At 42.7% G+C, this 15,737-nt stretch overlaps 3 protein-coding genes across 8 annotated transcripts in view; 1 reads left to right on the top strand and 2 right to left on the bottom strand.

The window, feature by feature from the left end:
* Positions 1 to 2,133, bottom strand: part of tyro3 (TYRO3 protein tyrosine kinase) — a 23,997-nt gene extending 21,864 nt beyond the window's left edge. The window contains exon 1 of the mRNA XM_084382004.1: positions 1,689 to 2,133. Within this exon, the coding sequence (XP_084238130.1) occupies positions 1,689 to 1,788 (100 nt within the window). The 5' untranslated portion in view covers positions 1,789 to 2,133. The remainder of the gene's footprint in view (positions 1 to 1,688) is intronic.
* A 2,368-nt stretch (positions 2,134 to 4,501) lies between these two features.
* On the bottom strand, positions 4,502 to 9,647 carry lrrc57 (leucine rich repeat containing 57). Of its 3 annotated transcripts, none has more exons than XM_084381437.1 (7): positions 9,556 to 9,647; positions 7,677 to 8,027; positions 7,191 to 7,512; positions 6,177 to 6,312; positions 5,716 to 5,984; positions 5,417 to 5,602; positions 4,502 to 5,312 (listed from the first exon to the last, which is right to left on the bottom strand). In XM_084381437.1, exons 3-7 carry the CDS (start codon positions 7,272 to 7,274, stop codon positions 5,271 to 5,273), a joined length of 717 nt encoding a protein of 238 aa, XP_084237563.1. In that variant the 5' UTR covers positions 7,275 to 7,512; positions 7,677 to 8,027; positions 9,556 to 9,647; the 3' UTR covers positions 4,502 to 5,270. The 3 variants fall into 3 exon arrangements, with proteins under 3 accessions (XP_084237563.1, XP_084237564.1, XP_084237565.1); XM_084381438.1 differs by having other exon boundaries at positions 7,791 to 8,027; XM_084381439.1 differs by having other exon boundaries at positions 7,900 to 8,027.
* haus2 (HAUS augmin like complex subunit 2) lies at positions 8,103 to 11,831 on the top strand. Of its 4 annotated transcripts, XM_084381441.1 has the most exons (8): positions 8,103 to 8,234; positions 8,934 to 9,084; positions 9,635 to 9,721; positions 10,252 to 10,350; positions 10,463 to 10,532; positions 10,610 to 10,742; positions 10,926 to 11,034; positions 11,596 to 11,831. In XM_084381441.1, exons 3-8 carry the CDS (start codon positions 9,635 to 9,637, stop codon positions 11,710 to 11,712), a joined length of 615 nt encoding a protein of 204 aa, XP_084237567.1. In that variant the 5' UTR covers positions 8,103 to 8,234; positions 8,934 to 9,084; the 3' UTR covers positions 11,713 to 11,831. The 4 variants fall into 4 exon arrangements, with proteins under 4 accessions (XP_084237567.1, XP_084237566.1, XP_084237569.1 ...); XM_084381440.1 differs by lacking the exons at positions 8,103 to 8,234; positions 8,934 to 9,084 and adding an exon at positions 9,096 to 9,150; XM_084381443.1 differs by lacking the exons at positions 8,103 to 8,234; positions 8,934 to 9,084 and adding an exon at positions 9,174 to 9,420.
* Positions 11,832 to 15,737: the final 3,906 nt, after the last annotated feature.

The raw sequence follows: 15,737 nt of genomic DNA, 5'->3' as shown, positions 1-15,737 counted from the left end.
GTCTCCAGTCAGGTGTGACATGCTGGAGAACAGGGACGCGTCACACTGTAGAGCCGTAATCACAATACGGCCGAGAGTGAGATCCAGGTGACAGCGTTTTAATGAAGTGTTCATCAGAACCACGTCCTGCAGACGTTCTGCTCCAGATGGAAGAAACCACCAATAAATGTCACATCATCAGGACTTTAATCGTTTCTTCAGTCAACATCACAATTATGATGCAGAAACGATCATCTGACTGTAATAACTGTCAAAATAATCACAACAGGACTTTTATTTTTACCATAACGTGAGAGTCCGTCCTCCTGTGAGAGGCTGCCACTAACGACCGTGACCGTCACTGACTCAACAAACATGAACGTCACACTGTCACAGTCAGAGTGACGTCTCCTGCTAATGTCTCGGTTTTGGTCCAAAACAACAAAATATTCAGTTTATTATCAGACGAAGCTGAAACCAACAAATATCTGACTTCTTAACCTAAACAAGGCGTTAACATCAACCGATCCTCCTCAACCATCAGTCAGCAGAGGCATGCTGGGAAAAAACAAGAAGTCAGACTCAATGACATCATCAACCGTCAGCTGCCGCCCGCGACACAGATCCGACACACATCACATCCCTCCACTCATGACATCACTGGGTGTCATTTCCCTCCACTGATGACATCACAAAGCATCCAACACTGAGCCAGTGGGGGTGGTGATGTCATCGTACGCCTCCATCCACCACTTATTTTACTATGTTGAAGCTTCCTCTGCGCAGTGCATTATGGGAAGGCAGCATCCGTCGGTCTGACTCCACACACACACACACACACACACACACACACACAGTTTTTGTCTTTTCCTCATTTTTACTGTTTCTGCAAATCAGTGAGGTCACCATCATGTGACCTGTGACCTCTGACCTCCTCACTACAGGTGGTTTAAATCAGCCACATTAATGATGAAACTTTCAAACTGTGAAGTTTAAATTCACAGATTAAAGAGTGAAAGATGTTTTGTGTTGTTTGGTTTATTTCTTTGTTTTCTTGATGAATTCTTGTATTTGTGCTGCAAACACGTGACGCAGTTTCCTAACAATTACATTAATAAGCTTGTTCTCATGTTACAGGCCCAGCGCATAATGACCTGTGTGTGTGCAGAGCTGCTGGATGTTAAAGCCTCTGTGGGCTCACATTCCCTCAGAAACTCAGACCTGCACTTTGGCCCGTGAACGCAGCTCAACTCTGCGGCGAGACTTCACCTGCCAAACTGCAGAAAACAGATCCTTTGCTTTTTAGCTCGTTTCTGTACAGAACAGACACATGTTGGACTTCTTTAAGTTCACACTTGTCTCCTGCTTGATCCGGCATGAATACAACCAACTCACAGCGACTTGTTCTGACGACATTTTTAGGTTTTTAATGATTCAGCTGCTCACAAACAGGCGTCTGAGTTCAGCTCAGAGGCGAAGGCAACGTGAGAAAACAAGTTTGACATCAGCTGCTCGCTGACGTATTAAAGTGTCCAGGGGACGTCATCAGAGTCCAATGATGGAAACTTGCTCAACTTTAAATTCAACATATTTCAGATGGAGTTCGGCCTTGAAAAGAAGCCGCATTCCAGCACATTCTGGACTTTGATGAATGAACCAAACTCCGAACAACAAGACGCTGATTTAACTTCACGGGTCCATGAACTCACCGTGTCCGCAGCGCCCCGCACGAGTCCGGGAGAAAAACACAAGAATCCACAGGAACAGCTTCATCTTCTCGTTCTGTGGATGTGAAACCGTCATCCACATGAACCGGGTCAGTTCGGCTCGGCTGGGTCTCACTCCCTCACTGAAGCCTCATTTCCAGCCGGACGAACAGGATGTCCACCGGAGGAAAGACTGGGTCCGGCGGTCCGGAGGAGAACACGTCAAACTCATAAAGTCGGATTCATGTCGCTGAGAAACAAACTGCGGATTGAAGCCGATTACAGACGAAAGTTCGCGTTGTGTTCCGTCCCGGAGAGAAGACACGGAGCTGGTGTGAGTCTGACGAGCAGAACCTCTCAGCCCGGCGCGGCTCGTCTCTGAGGCACAAAATGGCGTCAAGGTACAGACATTACAGCACGACGACACCGGAAATCAACTGCCTTCAGAAATAAAAGACGACCGTATTTTAAAAAACAGATTTTCAGGTCAGGTCAGTTTATATTTGATTTGTAATTGAATAATTCCATTTCCGACAATTTCTTTCATTCACACGTATGAAAGTATTAACATGTATTATTTAATTTATTTTCTAACTGGAGGCTCATAAATGCTGCCGCAGGCACAGGTAGTTTTAAACGTTGATTTCATACACGTTATGCTTTTATTCTGTCAGCCATCTCCGTTGGTAATTACTAATAAACTTAGGGTATAACTATACTACACTATACTACACTATACTACTATAACTATAATAAATAAAGTAGTAAAATTAATTAGTTAACATTTTTAGGAATTCAATAAAAACGCGTAACCGGAAGTTCAGTTTACATTCCGTCTAGCTTCACACTAGTTGGTCTCACTCCCTGAGGAATGTGGAGGGGAGGTGTGTGTGTGTGTGTGCGTGCGTGTGTGTGAACGACAAGACTCACTGCGCGTGACCGCCACCTGGTGGTGTGACATCAGAGCTCAGGTGCTGTAATGAAGTCTTCTGCTAAGCCCAGGGTGGAAAGTAACTAAGCTCATTAATAAAGTACTGCACCTGAGTACAACTTCGAGGGACTTGTACTTGAGTATTTCTTCTACTCCACTACATTTGTAGTTTCTACTTTTGTACATTTTGACTTTTCAGATCTTTTCTTTTTCTTCTGGACGGGAAGGGGAGGAAACACTGTAATCTGAAAAGTAACTGGTAACTGAAGTTATCTGATAAATGTAATGGAGTAGAAAGTACTATATTTGCCTCCAAAATGTGGTGTAGTGGAAGTATTAAGTAGCAGGAAATGGAAAAGTAATGGAAAGTAAAGTACAAGTACCTGAGTAAATGTACTTAGTTACATTCCATCAGTGGAAACAGAAAACTCAACAAACAAGTTGTTTGTGTAACTGAGATGATTACAAATTATTTTATCATCATTTATCAGTGTTTGTAACCTGGAAAGTAACTAAGTACATTTACTCGAGTACTTCAGTACAAAATCAAGCTGCTTTATTTGAGTATTTCCATTTTATGTAACTTTACACTTCTACTCCACTACAACTCAGAGGGAAGTATTGTACTTTTTACTCCACTACATTTGTCTGACAGCTTTAGTTACTAGTTACTCTTCAGATTACCTTCCTGTCCAGTGAAAACCACGTATCTCCAGATGTGTTGATAAACTGACAGTGTTGTAAAAAGTACCCAACAGTTGTACTCAAGTAAAAGTCTGAAAGTATCTGATGTTAAATGTACTCGAGTATCAAAGTATCAGTAAAGTAACTGATCATATATTTACATGTATAAACTGAGTCAGCTGATCGTCACAATCAGTTTTTATCTGATTGATGAGAAGATCAATCAATTTAAAAATGTAATCTGTAAAGTAACTAGTAACTAAAGTAATCAAATAAATGTAGTGGAGTAGAAAGTACAACTTTTTCTCTGAGATGTGATGGAGCAGAAGTATAAAGTTGATGAAATGAAACCCTCAAAGTACCTTAAATTAAAATTAAGTACAGAGCTTGAGTAAATGTACTTAGTTACTTTTCACCACTGATAATAAGTATGCGATCAAAGAACGTGAATCGAGCCATTTTGCATAATGAGTACTTTTAATATTTAAGTATGTTTTAATGCAAATACTTCTGTACTTTTACTAACCTTTGAGAGGAGGACTTTTACTTGTAACAAAGTATTTCTACACACTGTGGAAGTACTTTTACTCAAGTATATGATCAGAGTACTGGACTGAATCCATCAAAGTTTCTCCTGTAAAATTTGTTTAAAAGGACAAAATAGTAAAGAATAATGGACCAGAGCACCGAGCGGGTTTGGAACCAGAAACCTCAGATTTCTGCAGCAGGAAGTGAAAATGAACACGTGTTAATAAAACGGATTCAGAAACGACTTCACACAAAACAAACTCCAAAGTTACGTGGAAGTGTCCTTTAAACATGCAGCAGACAGGAAGTGGAGGAGTTTAGTGTTCAGACACGACCAATCAGACGTTCACACGTTCATGTGAAACAAAGACAAAGTCTTCAGGATCGTCTCCTCGTCTCCTCCTGACTGAACGGTTCTGACTTAGTGACAAACTCGTCTTCACATGAAACAACTGGACTCTCGTTAGCCTTCAAAATAAAGTCAGAACCATAACTCTTCTTCAGCAGCAGGTGGAGCTGAGTCAGCACTTTGTTCTGATGTTTAAATTAGAAGAATTAATATTTCAGATGAATTTCCACAAGATTTAGATCTTAAAAGAATCAAAGAAGAAGAAAACGAGTCGTTCTCTCAGTTCACCTGCGTCACATCATCAGACACATTTATGATTTCTGATAAAAACACAGAAAATGTAAAAAAGCTCTGAGAACTCGTCCTTCATTCATCACATCTGCTCTTCTTCAGTCGGAGAAAGCATGAATTTAAATTGAATGAGTTAGTTTGAATGACCAGAACTTACTGATAAACTTCTCTCACTGATGTCACACTGAGCAAAAACATTCCTGTCTTCATCATCACAGATCTTCATATTCACTGATTTATCCTGTTAAACCACTTTATTACTACAAGGTTGAATTTTAATTATTATAATTTCTGTCTAACAATAATTTCCATTTTGATGAACGGTTCAGTTTGAGAAGACGTTGTAGTGACTGAAGAGGAGACACGTTCATCATCTTCATCGTTCTGTTCCTCCAAACGTCAGAGGTCAGTTTGGTCTCTGAGACGTTTGATGAGTTCAACTGTTAAATTAAATAATAATTTAAAGAGACAAACGAAGTGAATTAATCTGTTAATGTTTCTGTTCCTGAGTCTCTGCTGGAGACACTTTCTTCTTCTCTCATGTTAATCCTGGTTCTTCATGTCCTCTGTGTCCGTCCGTCCGTCTGTCTGCAGGTTAAATGATTTAGACTGAAGCAGCAGGTCTCGTGTTGGACAGACATCCTCTTTGTCTCTGTGTCCGGTCCGGTGGGGTGGCCATGTGAGGAGGACTGTCCCAACTGTGTAGGGTCTGTATTTTAGCAGCAGAAGAAGAAGCAGCGGTGGTGGGTGGAGTCTCTTTTGACCCCAGCGCTCTAAGGTTCAGTCTCGTCATCGAGCGTCTTCAGGCAAACTTCTTCTTGGTGGCTGTGAAGCGCTCCATGTACTGAGGAGGAGACAACAGAGACCATTAGAGACCATCAGAGACCATCAGAGACCAACAGAGACCAACAGAGAACGTTACAAAAGCAGAAGGGAAGCAGGTCTGACCTTGTCGTATCCCTGCAGGTCTCGGAGACTCTTCACCTCAAACAGGTTTCCCTCCACAGAGAACAGAGACACCTGGGAGTCCCTCAGGATGGACAGAGGGATGGAGGACAGCTCCAGACAGTTCTCCTCCAGACGGAGGACCTTCAGACGGGGACACATGGCCACCTCCGCTGACAGGACGGAGATCTGCAGGAAGAGGAGGACAGTGAGCGTTGGGGAGTGTGGAGGAGCCTCATACACACTGTTTGGTGATCTGGTGTCTCACAGTGTTCTGATAGGGACTGTGAGACCGGAGGTACCTGGTTCTGGTTGAGGTTGATCTCGATGGCCTGCAGCTCTGACACCTCTGGGGGGACGTTCCGGATCTGGTTGCGAGACAGGTCCAGCAGGTCCAGATGCCTCAGGCTTCCCAGTCCGGAGGGGAACTCTGAGAACTGGTTCCCGGACAGGCTGAGGGTCCGCAGAGCTTTGAGCTGGCCCAGAGTGGGGGCCAGCTGCTGGATCCGGTTCCCATTCAGACTCAGAGTCTCCAGTTTCTTCAGCTTGGAGATCTCACTGGGGATGCAAGCTGAGGACAGAAAGACAACAAACAGCTGGTTACTGGATGATCTGTGCTGGTTCTGACGGGACAGAGACACCAACACAGACCAGCAGCCTCGTGGAGCTCCTGGTCTGTGTCCATCACTCCTCTGTCTCTGTTTCCTCTGAAAGACAAAACCCAAAGAGAATCGGCTGCAGAGCGCCGACATCAAACACTCACTGAGTTTGTTGGAGTTGAGCGTCAGACTCTTGAGCTGCAGGAAGTTTCCGATTGAGGCAGGAAGAACCTCGATCTTGTTCCCCGACAGATCCACGGTCCGCAGGTTACTGGTGAGTCGCTGCAGCTCCTCTGGAAACTGAAACACAAACAGGAAGTCTCAGCGTCTGATGTCTGACAAGTGTTGACAGGTGATCAATCCTGAGAAACAATGAGGAGGAAATGCTCTGATGGATCGAGTCCAGCTGCAGGTTTCTGTCTAGAACACGTCTGAGTCGACTACATGTCAGAACATGTTTCTCTCTGTTTGACTTTAAACTGCAGCTGAGCTCACGACACAACAACCGGACCTGCAGGGTACTGAACACATACAGCTACTAATTAGATTAATCTGTTTATTTTCAACACAAATAAATGTCTGCTTCAGTTTCAGAGTCCAAGTCGAAGTTTTCAAATGTTTTGTTGTTTGACCAAAACCCAAAAGATTCTGTTCATGACAGGAAAACTGAAAATGTGACAGACTGGAGACTCTGATCAGAGGTTCGTGTCAGTGTGTCTTCATGTGTCGTGACTTTGGTCTCTACATATTTTTGGTAAAAACAGCAGATTGTGTCTGAGTGGATCAGCGTCATCAGCTCACATCTGTGAAACTAAAGGTCCTCTGCGAATAGTTACTGTTCAGGATTCCCTTAAATTTAAAAAAATCCTTTAGGAATCAAAAATGTTCGGTTCTTTTAGGATTTCCTAAATCCAACTAGAAATCTGTTTTTAATCTACTGGTTCCAGTAAAATCCTCTGGGATTTCTCTATGAGGAGGTTTTAATTCTGACAGGATCCAGTCTTCTTCTGTCAGAACCGATAAATCCTGCAAGACTTTAAAACTCCACCACGTTTGGTTTAGTAGTCGTATCGTTTCTGTGTCTGTTGGATCTCATGAATATTATAAACTTCTTGGTTGTTTTGTAGAATTAGTTATCGGAGTGACGTCATGGCAGGATGTACAGGTGTGTCTCTCACCTCCTGGAGCCCCTTCGCTGTCAGCTGGAACACCCCAGTCTTCTGGGAGGTCTCCAGGTGAGACTTCAGAGCACTGTTCCCCATCTGGACCCGGAGACAGGAGCGCCTCTGTCCGTCTACCTGTCTGTCTCTCTGGGTGACTCCACCTAGCTGGCCTCCTCTCCCGGCCTGCAGCGGTGAAACTGGACTTTAAGTGCCGCTAACAACAGCTCTAATCCAGACAGGATGTTGTGGGTCTCAGTCCCGGGATGAGCCGGCAGCTTTAGCGGGTCTCCTCTTCTTCTTCTGCGGGCTGTGTTAATGAGATGAGCCGGTGAAATCCCTGCAGAGGAGAGCAGAGTCATCAGCTACAAGCAACAGGCTGCTGGAGGAGCTAGCTTCGTTAGCATTAGCTCGTTGTTAGCTGTCATGTCGGACTGAAGTCTGAAACCTCTGAATCACCGTTGTGTTGATTAATTGGTTAATAAGCAGCGCGTCAGTACACACCTGCGCTGCACCATGTTCATGGGAGTCCACAGCGTTAGCACAGTGACGTTAGCATGCTAGCCGGACACACACACAGCTCACACAGGACACCGGAAGTGTGGCGGGTTTACTTACAGCAGAGCGAACATCAAAATGGCGACTTTCGTTCAAAGATACTATTTAATAAAGTGAGTGAATCAAAGTCAGAGAGTGCAGATGATAGTTACAGGTCCGTGGGACGAACCGGATCAACGTGTGGACCCTGTTCACTGAGGACTGAACGGCTGTGGGACCCAAGGTGAGCCAGCCAATGGGAACAGTGGATATGGATGACGTCATCTCTCTTGAGCATGCGCACTTTTGATCCCCTGTCTGTTTTTGTCAACACACAAAACAAGAAATGAGACAGAAAACATTGAAATCAGCTGAGAAAAGTTAGAAAAAGACCAAGATTGATTTATTTCAGTGTTTATGAGACTCAGCTCGTGCAGAGTGGATTATCACCAGAACAAATCAAGTACGGTTGTGTCAGTCTGAGGTTATGGGATGGAGAGACAGTAATTTACTCAAATACTGTATGTGAGTATTTCATTTTTCTGCTTCTTCTACTACAACTGTACGGAGGCTTGTTACTCAGATACTTCTACTCCACAACATTTGTGAGACAAGTAATGTATTTTTTACTCCACTGCATTTATCTGATAACTATAGTTACTGATTACTTTACATTACATGCTGCATCTTTTTAAATTAATTAATTTTATCATCAATCAGACAAAAAACAGTGATTCTCATAATTAGTTGACCCAACATACTTACATGTAAATGTATGAAATGCTTTACTTGCACTTTTGATTCTTAAGTACATTTAATATCAGATACTTAAGACTCTTATACAAGTACTATTTGTATGTGTGACTTTCACTTTTACCAAAGTAACATTTTAACACCATATCTTTGCTTTAATGGTCATATTATTACAGGTTCGGGTAAAACCCACCGACAAATTCTCAAGCCAGATCTGCAAACAAAGTATTAGCATCAAAATATAGTTAAGTACCAGAAATAAACATATAGTCATATGTCATAATTTATTTGTTGGTTTTATTTAATATAATTAATCTGAAACTGCAAAGAAAGTCAAATTAAATCATTAAAAATATGTTTTCCCTGTAATATGAACGGATAGGAAGTCCCTCAATACTGTACTTAAATACAGTACTTGAGTAAATGTAATTAGTTACATTAAACCTTATTTTCAACATGGTCTGGCACCAGAATGTGCAGGAAGTGACGTGGAGTCTCCAGCAGGGGGCGGTAATGCAACACTGATGACGTCAGCTGCTGCGGTAGAAGAAGAAGACAAACCGTTGGCGGGTCGCAGGCAGCCATTGTTGTTGTGACGACAGGAGTTTGTGGTGAATAAACGGTGAGAAGAAACAAACAACTGTGACTTAACTCTGCTTCTGTCTTCAGCCTCATGCGAGCCAGCAGAGTCAGTGCTACCGTAAAAACCTTTTGGATGTTTTTTTATCGTTATCCGCGCCGTTTCCGCAAAACCTCCCTTACAAATCTGCGTATTTAAAGTTTGGTTGTTCTCTGTTTGAACGTACGGAGCTGTCAGAGGGAAGTACACGTAGATCTCGAGTCTTTAGGATCGACCAGTCAGTTCGGCATTTATACAGCAGAACACAGATGAATGGTTTAGATAAAGATCAGATTTATACACATGTTCTCCTGTTAGTGGTTCAGATCATCTACTCAGGTAAAGGTACTTATACTACACTGTTAGAGGACTCTGTTACCAGTGAAAGTCCTGCATTTAAAATGTTCAAGTAAAGTCAAAAGTTAAATCAGGAAAATGTATTGAAATATTACAGGTAGTATAATGTCTCCTTACCAGACAATGTTTACAGGAAAGAAATCCCTGAAATCCAATCATCTCAGAGTTGAGTTGCAGTTTTGTGTCCGTGTTTCAGATGCATCAGTGGGATCTGTCTCCGTTCACCGTGACTCCAGCTGCCAGCCTGTTGTCCAGATGTGTCTCCAGAGGAGCTTTGTCTCAGGTCAGAGGTCGTCTACAGGCTGACTGAAGCTGATCTGTGGACATGTTAGACACGTTTAATAAGACAGGTTCACTTCACACCAACTCATGATTTTGTGAATATTCCTTCATTTATTCCTTCACTCATCAGAAACTTCTGCTCCAACATACAGTACAGATCCACCAGCTCACCAGTAAAGTGACTACACATCAGTCATGTTCAACATAAACAGATGTTTTTAACACAAAGACAGACAGAAGTTCATGTAGAACATTTGCTGAATTTACAAGAAGGAACAAATAATGAAGAATTAGTCAGAGACAGAGTTTCACACAGTTTATTAAGTGTCTCCAACTCAACAACTCACTAAATTGCTGATTTTTCTAATGGAGTCTGGTGACTTTCTCCTAGAAGCAGCCTGTTGGTTACTGTTTATTTTATTTGTAAAATTTGACATGTCTGAAATAAAATGTTGTCTTCTTTCATTAACTGAGTCGGAACCATTTCACAAAGTTTATGTTTCAAAATGTTTTACCTTTACCTGTCCTCAGGAGGACATAGACTCCGCCTCCTCCAGACTGAGCCCCGCCTTCTCCTCGCACCTGCACAAGGCTGAACAGCAAATCAAAACACAGAGACAGCTGGACAAGGTACGCTCTGTTGTGATGTCACTTCCTGTTTATCTGAGAGCCTGGAAATTGAATAATGAAATAATTAACACATTCTGGATTCAGATTAAAATATATATTGTGTTTGTTGCAGCTGCAGCTTCAGATGGAGCTGCTGAAGATCGAGAAGGAGAGCGCTGACGTCACACACACCTTCTACCTCAGTGAGTGTTTTAATAGATCAATAAACTAAAATATTCTGGATTTCTTCTATTCAGTGACGTCACTTCCTGTCCTGCAGCTCGGAGGTTCCAGATGTTGCAGATGTTCTGTGATCACCTGCAGGATCTCCTGAAGGATCAGAACAGTCTGAGGCAGAGGCTGATGAAACCTCTGGGCCGAACCAACCTGCCTGTTCAGGCTCACCTGCACAGGTAACACCTGTGAGACAGACTTCCTGTCAGTAAAAACTCTGCTCTGCTGACCTGTGACCTGTGTTAAACTGATGACATCACAGGTTTGAACAGAACTGTGTTCTTCGGGGACTAAAAGAGGTTTTTTTTGAGTGGAGTTTGGTTGAAACTGACTGATGGATCCTGTGCTGTTTGCTGGTTCAGGTTCGTGGTGGACGTGGTGAAGATGCTGCTGGACTTTATAGAGACTCTGGAGGAGAACATGACGTCGGTCCGCTGCAGCGACACCGCCAGAGACCAGCTGACTCAGCTGGTGAGTCACATGACTAATGACCGTACGGAGGCTCGTTACTCCGGAAACAAACAGAAAAATCTGAATGTTAACTTTACTTTAGTAATTCCATTTTCTGCTACTTTATACTTCAACTCCACTACATTTATCTGATTACTTTAGTTACTAGTTACTTTACAGATTACATTTTTTAATTGATTGATTTTCTCATCAGTCAGATAACAACAGTGACTGATAATCAGCTGACTCACAGTTTATACATGTTAATATATGATCAGTTACTTTACTGATACTTTGATACTTAACTGCATTTAACATCAGATTTACATCTACATCTACATTCAGAGCATTTAGCAGAAGCTTTTGTCCAAAGCGACTTACAATAAGTACATTTGTCACAAGAAAGAAACCGCGACATATGCGGGGTGAAGTCTGAACAAGTGAGTCAGATACTTAAGACTTTTACTCGAGTACTCTTCATATGAGTGACTCTCACTTGTAGAGAAATCAGACCCATTGTTGTTTTTCATGTCAATAAAGCTTTGGATTGAATTTTAACCCCACTCTCTCTCTCTGTATCAGAACACCTCTCTCGCCCAGTTACTGTCCCATGTAGCGGACGTGGAGGGATTGTCCAATCAGGTTCTCCGGTGGAAGGACGTCCGCAGCAGCAGCATGTTGAGTGACAGGTCTGCCTGATGACCTTCGACCTGCTGGATCGACATTATTATTATTATTATAAATATTGTTATTATTATTATTATTATCATGTCAAATATTAAATTGTGTTTTTGTAATAAAATCAAATTTTGAAAACATTTTGTGACTTCCTGTCTCGTGTGTTGTCTGTCAGACTATAAATCACATGATTTTGTATTATTACCTCATTAATATTGTAAATATTAAAATTCTGAGTTTGAATTTCTTCTTTAAAACCACGCAGCGTCCCTTTAAAGGATTGTTTCATGTTTGTGTTGTCGTCATTTGTTTTTGTTGTATTAATTTACAACTTGACACGGCTGGATGTTTAAAAAAGGAGCTGGAGGAGATTTTAGTTTGTCATGAAGCTCCAGGCTCAAACTGTGATGACATCATCACGTGATGCACTGCGGCCCAAAAACACAGAAGATCTGAGAAATCTCAAACCAGGAAGTCGAGCCCCCCAACAACTCACTAAATTGCTGATTTTTCTAATGGAGACTGGTGACTTTCTCCTAGAAGCAGCCTGTTGCTTACTGTTTATTGTTTTTGTCAAATTTGACATATTTACAATAAAATGTTGTCTTCTTTCATGAAGTGAGTCGGAACCATTTGACAAAGTTTAAGTTTGAAAATGTTGTACCTTTACCTGTCCCCACCCCCTGTAGGAGGAGGGGCCACGTGTTAAAGGACTGTCAGAGGGCGCACCATGACTCGGAGGGGCCCGGGTCCAGACCCGTATATAAACCGGACTGTCCCCTCTGTTCTGTCGTGTAACTCCGGTTGCACATATACTAAAATTGGAACGATACAGAGAAGATTAGCATGGCCCCTGCGCAAGGATGACACGCAAATTCGTGAAGCGTTCCTCATTTTGTCCGAGACGACTGAGACACGGGTCATCTGGTGTGATTCACCGCCGCGCCGGCAGAGGGCGCTGCTGCACCGCGTCACGCTCTGTTCATCCACTTTAAACGTCTTCATGTGTGGAAAACCGTCATAAAACCGGTTTTAATCAGAACTTTTACAACTTCACTGGACTCCAGAGTGGATTTATGATCTGTCTGCTGTTGGAGAGCAGACTGCTCAATTTGTCCATTTGAAACGTGAAATATTGTTACTGACTGTTACAATGACTTCTATCAACGTCTTTATTTTTTAATAATGAAGGTCAAATTTATAAAGAAATTCAAAATGATGAAATAAAAAGTCCAGAAATATGAAATAAAATGTCTGAATTATAAATAACGATGAGATAAAAATGTAAATGATGAGATGGAAGTCAGAAGTTTGGGTTAAAGTCATCATCATGAGATCAAAGGTCCAAATTATAGTCATGAGATTAAAAATCAGAATTATGACTTTTTATCTCACAGTTACGTCTCTGCATGAGAAAATATAGATTTATTTCATTTATCAAGGTTTCATCAGTATTTTGTCTTTAACTTCAGTCTGAAGAATCATATCAGGGTGTTAAATAAGTCCAGACTGTCTGAGAGAGGAGCGTGTTCTGACTGTGTTCTGACTGTGTTCTGTGTTCTGACTGTGTTCTGAGCGTGTTCTGACTGTGTTCTGACTGTGTTCTGTGTTCTGACTGTGTTCTGTGTTCTGACTGTGTTCTGACTGTGTTCTGAGCGTGTTCTCGGCCCAAACAGGTGAGTCTGTGTTCGAACCCAAAACTTTGTGACAAGACAAAAATAGCTGCTAAAAATAGTAAAAGTTCCCTTTAACAGAATATCTACTTACTCTGGACCTCCAGCACCTCCAGCACCTCCAGCACCTCCCTGAGAGTCTCCACACACAGGACAGGTGTGTGAGCTTCAGGTTGATTGGCAGTGGACCAAACCACTGTGAGGTCCATGGAGGGGGGAACCTTCAGAAACTTAAAAACACGTCGTTGTTCAGTTGAATGATTTTCTTGTTTTCAGGATTCAGTTCAAATTCTTCCTTCCTTCCTTCTGTCCTTCCTTCCTTCCTTCCTTCCTTCTGTCCTTCCTTCCTTCCTTCCTTCCTTCTGTCCTTCCTTCCTTCCATCCTTCCTTCCTTCCTTCCTTCCATCCTTCCTTCCATCCTTCCTTCCTTCCTTCCTTCTGTCCTTCCTTCCTTCCATCCTTCCTTCCTTCCTTCCTTCCTTCCATCCTTCCTTCCTTCCTTCTGTCCTTCTGTCCTTCCATCCTTCCTTCCTTCCTTCCTTCCGTCCTTCCTTCCTTCCTTCCTTCTGTCCTTCCATCCTTCCTTCCTTCCTTCCTTCTGTCCTTCCTTCCTTCCTTCCTTCTGTCCTTCCTTCCTTCCTTCTGTCCTTCCATCCTTCCTTCCTTCTGTCCTTCCATCCTTCCTTCCTTCCTTCCTTCTGTCCTTCCATCCTTCCTTCCTTCTGTCCTTCCTTCCTTCTGTCCTTCCTTCCTGCCCCCCCTGCCTTGACCCTCGTCTCTTTCCGTCTGCAACAAGTGAGCCATGGTGTGATTCACCGCCGCGCCGGCAGAGGGCGCTGCTGCACTGCATCAGACTCTGTTCATCCACTTTAAATGTCTTTAAATGTGGAAAACTGCATTAAAACCGGTTTTAACCCGAACTTTTAGAACTTTACTGGACTCCAGTGTAGATTTCAGTCATCAACCTTTATCAGCCAAGTTTTTAATGGTTTAACTATGAAGGTAAGAATGATGAAGAAGTTCACGCTGGTTGTTCCTCTCAGCAGAACTCTTCACGTCCTCTGAACGTCTCGTTAGTTTTCAGGCGTTCAGGCTCAGAACACAAACAGCAGTCTGCAGTGTGAAGTGGATCAGCACCAGAGACGTCCTGACTTCTGTTGCAGGACTAATACATTTACTTCTGTAAGTTAGCTAGCGAGCTAACTGCTAACAGGCTAGCATCTATATTCTGTATTTTCTGTGTTCTGTCAGAAAGAGGACCTGCTCATCTTCTGACACGTCGATTTCTTCAGATGGAGAACATGTGACAACCATCACTGTGCCGGGCTGTTCTGAACCAGATGATGGTTGATGGTTGATGGATGATGGTTGATGGATGATGGTTGATGGATGATGGTTGATGGTTGATGGATGATGGTTGATGGATGATGGATGATGGTTGATGGATGATGGTTGATGGTTGATGGATGATGGTTGATGGATGATGGTTGATGGATGATGGTTGATGGTTGATGGTTGATGGATGATGGATGATGGTTGATGGATGATGGTTGATGGATGATGGATGATGGATGATGGTTGATGGTTGATGGTTGATGGATGATGGTTGATGGTTGATGGATGATGGTTGATGGATGATGGTTGATGGATGATGGTTGATGGATGATGGTTGATGGATGATGGTTGATGGTTGATGGATGATGGTTGATGGATGATGGTTGATGGATGATGGATGATGGATGATGGTTGATGGATGATGGTTGATGGTTGATGGTTGATGGATGATGGATGATGGTTGATGGATGATGGTTGATGGATGATGGATGATGGATGATGGTTGATGGTTGATGGTTGATGGATGATGGTTGATGGTTGATGGATGATGGTTGATGGATGATGGTTGATGGATGATGGTTGATGGTTGATGGTTGATGGATGATGGTTGATGGTTGATGGTTGATGGATGATGGTTGATGGTTGATGGTTGATGGTTGATGGATGATGGTTGATGGTTGATGGATGATGGTTGATGGTTGATGGATGATGGATGATGGTTGATGGTTGATGGATGATGGATGATGGTTGATGGTTGATGGTTGATGGATGATGGTTGATGGTTGATGGTTGATGGATGATGGTTGATGGTTGATGGATGATGGTTGATGGATGATGGTTGATGGTTGATGGATGATGAACTTAGTCTGAACTGAGGCTGAACTGAGCCTGAACTGAGGCTGAAGTGAGCTGCTGCTGCCGGCTGCTAACGTCACAGACACAGTCACAGAGTCACAGAGATTAAAGCCTGAACTGACTGACGGCGGCTGGAAGACGTTCACGACTCGTCTCTGTGGCTGTTCTCTGTTCCTCTGCCTC

The sequence above is a fragment of the Pagrus pagrus genome (assembly GCF_965226575.1).
Source record: "Pagrus pagrus genome assembly, chromosome: 18".
In the NCBI taxonomy this organism is placed as follows: Eukaryota; Metazoa; Chordata; class Actinopteri; order Spariformes; family Sparidae; genus Pagrus; species Pagrus pagrus.
The sequence above is the reverse complement of the archived record's forward strand: the minus strand, read 5'-3'. Positions and strand labels throughout refer to the sequence as shown.

What these genes read in the sequence shown, in the direction of transcription:
- lrrc57 (XM_084381437.1), bottom strand. Translation starts at nt 7,274, where the DNA reads ATGGGGAACAGTGCTCTGAAGTCTCACCTGGAGACCTCCCAGAAGACT. An exon ending in TCAACCTCAACCAGAACCAG is followed by an intron (nt 5,603 to 5,715) that starts GTACCTCCGGTC and finishes CTCTTCCTGCAG; the next exon opens with ATCTCCGTCCTGTCAGCGGA. An exon ending in ACCTGCAGGGATACGACAAG is followed by an intron (nt 5,313 to 5,416) that starts GTCAGACCTGCT and finishes TCTCCTCCTCAG; the next exon opens with TACATGGAGCGCTTCACAGC.
- haus2 (XM_084381440.1), top strand. An exon ending in CCAGAGGAGCTTTGTCTCAG is followed by an intron (nt 9,722 to 10,251) that starts GTCAGAGGTCGT and finishes ACCTGTCCTCAG; the next exon opens with GAGGACATAGACTCCGCCTC. An exon ending in GTTCAGGCTCACCTGCACAG is followed by an intron (nt 10,743 to 10,925) that starts GTAACACCTGTG and finishes TTGCTGGTTCAG; the next exon opens with GTTCGTGGTGGACGTGGTGA.